Source organism: Cryptomeria japonica, chromosome 6 (genome assembly GCF_030272615.1).
Source record: "Cryptomeria japonica chromosome 6, Sugi_1.0, whole genome shotgun sequence".
NCBI classification, from domain to species: Eukaryota; Viridiplantae; Streptophyta; class Pinopsida; order Cupressales; family Cupressaceae; genus Cryptomeria; species Cryptomeria japonica.
Window position 1 is genome coordinate 563199712 of NC_081410.1, and position 7049 is coordinate 563206760.

General features: G+C 33.0%; 1 protein-coding gene across 1 annotated transcript; it reads left to right on the forward strand.

Annotated features, from left to right (window-relative positions):
• The first annotated feature begins 6215 nt into the window (after positions 1–6215).
• LOC131068036 (dirigent protein 1-like) lies at positions 6216–6731 on the forward strand. The gene has a single exon (XM_058003242.2). It carries the CDS (start codon positions 6216–6218, stop codon positions 6729–6731), a length of 516 nt encoding a protein of 171 aa, XP_057859225.2.
• The last annotated feature ends 318 nt before the right edge of the window (positions 6732–7049 follow it).

Sequence of the window (7049 nt, forward strand, 5' to 3'; positions counted from 1 at the left end):
CACTAGATTGGATGATAAAAGATGACACAAATTTTTCTGCTAAACTGGCTCATACGATAATTCTCACTAGACCGGACGATAAAAGATGACACAAATTTTCTGCTAAACTAGCTCATACAAAAATTCCCACTGGGCAGGACAATAAACTAGATGCCTCGTACGACAAACTAACAGACTCGTATGACAAAGGACATAACAGAGACAAAAACTTTGTTTGGACAAGTTTTTGATCAATGAAGTTTGATGTTTTGCTTTTGTTTTCTAGTTTTTTAGATGTCTGATTTTCTATTTTAGGGATGAAGACACAACAAACACATGATATGTTAAGTGACCTCAAGAACAATATGCTACCTAAGGAAGTTGGCTAAGAGAGAAAACCTTTACTTGCAAACTTAGGTACACACCCAATAACTAATCAGAATACGGCCACTGAGTCTCATGCAATGGATTCTCAACGCTGTATTATCCGACTCCAAACACTAATGGGGGCACGATATGGCAAGTGTCTTGGGAGCATTACTATCTTTCTTAAATAAAGATTATCCCCCTTTCAGAGGTGAATCAGGTAGCTTCTAATTTAATTGGAACTAGTAAGGGATTTGTTTGGTGTGTTGGGGTATAAACTCAATTAAGAGGTCTCCTAGCCTTGAAAACCAAGGTTTGATATACCCGAAGTACAGAGGAGAGCTATTCTCAAGCATTGTCATTGACTTGATTTTCATCAAATCATGTTTATTTTATACTGGGTTGGAGTACTTGGCATTGGCCATTCCCACTTGGGTCGTTCCCCTCTCACTGGCCTTAATGGCTTCGGCCTTATAGGCTCCTTGGGAGGGCAGGCCCGCTAAAGATATGCACTAATGAAAGCAAAGGATGAGTCTGCATTTCTGATCACCTAAGAAAGGTGAGAGCATACTCACCTATCATCAAAACACATAATACATGATTGTTCATTTCCTTTAGCAAAAACAAGTATGCCTAGAAAATTTAAAGAAGACATAAAGTTTGGTTGAGTCCTCCTAGGCAACCTGCAAAATAGATGCATTAGTAGTCATGATGTTTGGATGAAATGACGCTTTGACAAGTGTAATATTCGACAATCATCCTGCAAAAAATAGTTTGGCTACCGAAAAACTCACAAACACACCAAGGTTGGCATTAGTAATAATCAAATTGAAGCATGAAAACCCTAAAATGCAAACTATTTTGAAAACATAGAAACAAAATTTCGTAAGACAATTCTCACCTGATCATACAACAATTCTCTCTGCTCGTACGAGGACACAAAGGAACTCATACGAGGCAAAAAGGGAACTCGTATGAAATTCTGAATCAGACCCGGCCAGAAATCTGCTAAATTGGAAATTTGATGATGCTAAGAGGCCAAAAATGAGCTTTTCGGCCCCACGGTGGGCATTGAAATGTCGTGCCTATGAAATGTGATACCTGTAGCTGCAAAACAAACACTCAATAGATCTTACAAGCATGGTTAGTAAATAATAAGCAAATGAAAATGCACCATTATAAAGTGACCTATCACCTCCTAAGAGATGTGAGTATGGATTTTCTCTCAGATCTCGATAAACAATCCTAGTGACTTGATTACACATAAACAAAGGATTTGAAATGATAATGATATGCAAAGATGAGATTGATTATGCTAAACTGATCCAAGAGACTAATTAAGCTAATGATATGCATGATTAAGCTATGATGATGATGTAATTAAGCTAGAAAATAAATTGATTAAGCTACATGATTCAACAATTATGCTAGAAAATGATCAAATTAAGCTAATGCAATTGACTATAACAATAATGCTCAAGATGATATTCCTATAGTAATAATGCCTAAATTGATAATGAGATGGGATCCTTTGTGCTCCAAAATGGGGGATATTTATAGGATTTCCAAGCCTAGGGGTGAGGTGGCAGTAATCAACGGTCAAGATTGAGTCTGAAGATATCAAGGGTGAAATTGGAGGAGGTTGAAGAAGAGGTGGAGGAAGGGACACTTGTCATCTCTGTGGTGACAAGTGTCAAGGATCTTTTCTCATAAAAGGGCAAGTATCCAAGAGAGGAGACATGTGGCCAAAGTGCCATGTGTCTCAAGAAGAAAATATCCACACCATAGGAGGTTAGGATAAGGAGGTTAGAATGTGCAAGATAGGATAGGGTTAGTTAAACCCAAGGTTAGGTGGAATAGATTAGGTTAGAGGGATGGTTAGGTTAGGTGGTTAGAAGTTAGGAGGCATGTGCGTAATTTGAATTTAAAAATTCAAATAATAGGAAAAGACTAATTAATTCTCAACAACTCATAAATTGATTTGTTTTAATTAATTAGAGGATTAGAAGAATTGATTTGAAAGGGGGGGAGGATTAATTAATTTGAATTAATTAACCAAAGGGGACTATGGAAATGAACCTATTAAATAAATCCTTATATTTATTAATAAGTAGATGAAAGGGAGAATTTAATCAAATTGCCTAATGAATTAAATCAAATTAGTAAGGGGGATTAATTAAATAATTGCTTATTTAATTAATTATCTCTAGACCATTTTTAGGTGCATACACTATGAAGTCTACAAAGTCTATGTGATAGATTCATATTTGAGCTTCAAAGAGGATTGCACTATCTACATTTGAGATGCTTCTTCTACAAGAATTCACCTTGTGTAATTCACTGTGATGTTTTGATCTATTATGATATTGTATCTTTTACTAAGAAGAGATCTCTAGTCTATAAGTCATTGTATCATGCCTTAGGGTAGTGTGCCTTAGCTTGCAAGTCTAGGTGGCAGTGAACTTCCTTCGAAATGTTCCTAAAATAGACATTGTAACACATGTTTCATATATATATATATATATATATATATATATATATAGATACAAACATATTTACGTACGTATAAAACACCCTCTGCCCTAGCCTCTCAGCACCAAGTGTGTGTTCAAAAAATATTTAAAACTAATCTTGATTTTTAAATAATGACGGAAAGGATGTTGAGAACAGATAAGCATGGATAAAGGTCAGTGACTTGATTATCTAATTTAGAAAGATAATTTATTCATTGGTAGTCAATTGTATATTCCTAGAAGCTCAATGTGGGACTTTTTGATAAACAAGATGTATAATAGTGCTAATTTAGCAAGGCATTTTAGTAGAAATAATATAGTAGAATTGATGAGTGGAAAATATTATTGGACATACATCTATAGGGATGTTAGTAAGATGTTTAGGGTTATTGAATTCATCAAGTCCTAAATAGAGGTAATCAAAATATTATTGTTGCCTAAACTATTACTAGTCATAGAGAAACTATGGTAAGACATAGAATGGATTTTGTTTCATATTTATGAAGAAAACAAAATCATGTCATTGAACACTTTTTCAAGTAATTTGTGAGAGTGCATGGCTTACAAAAGATTATATTTTTCCAAAAAGGCACAACATGTGTTAATAAATTTTGAAGTTATATAAAAAATTGAAGATATAGAATTTATTTTACTATATGACCATTGATAGATAAATTAATAATAATTATTGAATAGGAATTTGAGAAGTATGTGGACATGTTTAGCAAGCTAGAAGAGAAGACAAGTATTTGGGGCATGGTCCTACTACAAGCTATGTTTTGATAAAATGACCTAGTGAATAGGAGTATACAAAAGTCAATATTTATGGTAGCAAAAGGCAATAGGTTATGAGATATTTTTTTGAGTCACAAATTATTGGTACCAAAGAGAGGAAGAGTAAAAATGTAATAGAATTTGTAAAATATATGAAGACAAAAGATGAAAAAATGAATGGTAGGTATAATAGGAAGGTTGATGAAAGTCCATTGAGAACATGTTGTAAGTTAAAGATGAAATTTTCTCCTTATAAAGAAATGAAATTTTTTGATCTAGGAAATACACACGGAGTTATTGGAATTCTTGGTATTATTATCAATATTTAACATGATATACTATATGGATATCATTAGCAAAATTAAAAAAAAGATAGAGTAGAGGCAAAATGTAGTATAAAATGATTATAATAGAACAAATATATTGACGAGAATTAGAACAACATAATAGGAAGAATCACAAAGAATAGAAAATTTGAGGAATTTTGATGGAAACTATAAATAGTGGTTGAAAGGTTAAGTGTAAAGATTGAAAAAAATATATCTTAGTTGGAAGGTAATGGCTCCCAGATTATCCTTATTTCTTATTAGTAAAGTGTAAATATGTTATGAAGCACTAACATCATAAGATTAAAATATGAAAACACAACAAGTCCTTGTAACATGCCCATGAAAGGATTTGTTTTACCCTTATTTTACTCAGCTTGAATTTCTATTAGTTAGCTTGGATTGAGCCTGTAATGTTATCAAACAAATTTCATGTAGTAGATATAAATTTTACATTAAATGGCTGGTAGTGATGCTAAAAAGTTGGCATAAAAACTCTTGATATAATTGACTTCGACCTTTGAGTACACAATCTCTTTCAAGTATTACACACCCAATGACATTTTCCAAATAAATATTTATGAAGATGTGTGAGTAATGTAGAGAGTTGGACAAAAAATCAACTAGCTTGTTTCCAAGCTATATTCAAACCATATGGCTACTACAATGTTCAACTAAGTTGTGACATAATCTGCTTGAACAAGTAGAGAATCAAACATTTTGTTAGGACATGGAGGTTTAAATATATGTGTATACATAATTTATAGAAGAAAAAATAATTTTATTTTTTTTAGAATTAAAAAGTTGATAGTTAGCCTTATCTAGCCAATTTATTTTCATTTTAATATGTATTATTGTTATTAATGAGAGAGTTCAAGTTGGTTTTCATATATCATTATTGAAACTGTCAATAATAACCAAAATTTGCTATTATCCATTTTTTTTTAAAGAAGATAAGAGATTCATGGTGCTATAGATATCAACTCTATAGAGGAGACCAAAATTGTTTGCCTCTCAAATTCTTCCAATTTTTTAAGAAGATTATTAAAAGTAACCTTTGTATTGTTGTGAATGAATCTACACACTCAAAGAAAATATTGAAGAACTCTAGTCAATCTTTGTAGCATTTTATTTTATTTTTAAAATCTACTAATATGAATTATGAACATAATATAGGTGGTTTTTCTTACATTTGAGTTATTTCTATAGATTGAAATTGCTTACTATTTTGATCCTCAACATTAAATGCTTCTTACATATTTTGCTCCTTGCTAATAGTAGCTTCATATAGCTAGCATACAATTCTTATTTTGATAAACTATCTTCAAGGGCAAGGAGGTCTCTTATTTAATATGTAGACAAATTTGAGAAAACCTCAAGAAGCTTTGATCAAAGTACGGTAGAGGATCTAGTAGTTGAGGACATTCCAATAGTTGTGATAGTAGTTGTTGATTTAAATACCAATATTTTTGACAATATAGCACCAATAGTTGTAACTTTAAAGTTGTTATTATTGATGATGACTACCCATAATTGAATGAAATGTATCCCTTAGATCTTAAAAGCAAGAGATCATGTGATGCCAATAAAACATGACTTAGTGCACAAGTATAGGTCTCCTTTTTTTTGAAGGGGGGGACTTTTTGGACACGGCAAAAAGCATGCTTTTGCAGCATCATATTTGATGATATGGTCCTGAAATCTTAGTTATAAGAAGGGAACTTACCAAGTAAGCTGCTGTAAAAAATTGGGAGTGATTTGAAATTTCTACACAAGATTTTGAGAGGCGTGAAATTAGGATACTCAACTAGTGGATCCTCTCCCCTAATTTGATTGAATACTCTTCAATCAAACCTAGTCCGATTCGACATCACAAATGTGTTGACTGAGCCCAGTTACCAAAAGTAATTCAATGAAAACAATTGAATAACATTACATTTCTATATTCTATTATAATAATTCTTATATAAAGAAAAACTCCATAGAAGTCTCATACTCGTGCTTCTGGTTATTCTCTCTCCCGGGACTAGGTAAGGCATTCAACAAAACGTTCAATTTAATACTAATTTAGGAAATAGGTATTTTAATGGGTCAGCAACATGGTTGCCAGCTATTTATATGGACCTACTCCCCCAAATAACAAGCCTTTATATTAGGGTCAACGGCTAATCAAGCCTTTCGCCTTTTTAAGCACCTGCAACTTACTATGCTTTTACCTTATTCATTTTAACATTATAACCTCTACTCTGGATTTGCAATGGCTTCAAAGCCTGCCTTAATATCATTCCTCAGCCTTAAAGTCCTTGTCCTATCATTTTCTTCTTGTTTGGCTTTCAAAGAAGAGAAACTTGTCTTTTACATGCATGACATTTTGACTGGAAAGAACATTACAGGCGTTGTAGTTGCAGCAGTGAAGGGATTATCTTTAAGTGAAAACTTTGGGACAGTAATTGTTATAGATGATCTTGTAACTGAAGGTCCAGAGCCCTCCTCCAAGACTATTGCAAGGGCCAAAGGACTTTATGTTATTTCAGATCTGAGAGGAACTAATTTTGATCTGCATTTCTCTGTGGTGTTTGTGAACATGAAATATAATGGCAGCACCCTTGAGATCCAGGGAGCAGATAGATATCTTCAGAAGAAAAGAGAGGTTTCTGTTGTTGGAGGGACTGGGCAGTTCAGATATGCTCGTGGGTATGCTATAATTGAAACTGTTAAGTTGGAAGGTGTCAATGCTATTTTGAAATTTAGTGTAAATATACGATTAGACTAGGCATTGTACAGTCATTTGATGTTGTTGCCTCTTGGTTTACAAATAATGGCAATCTGTTTTGTATGCTCAACTTGTTGATTACAGAAAGAATAAGAGGCTTAAGAATAATTGAGTGATGTGTAATTGTTAATTCTTTTCTATGATAGAAATAATGGAAAGCTCCCCATAATTGCTTTTAGATGGTATATTATATCCTTTAGTCGCTTATGATTTCTTCATAGCTTTCCTGTTGCATTCATGGTATGGCTGAAATGATAGTTCGTTCAAAATCTCTGCCTAGTCAATGACAAGAAACGGTTCTGCTCCTTTTAGGGTTGG

Coding starts and splice junctions, on each gene's coding strand:
- LOC131068036 (XM_058003242.2), top strand. CDS start 6,216: ATGGCTTCAAAGCCTGCCTTAATATCATTCCTCAGCCTTAAAGTCCTT.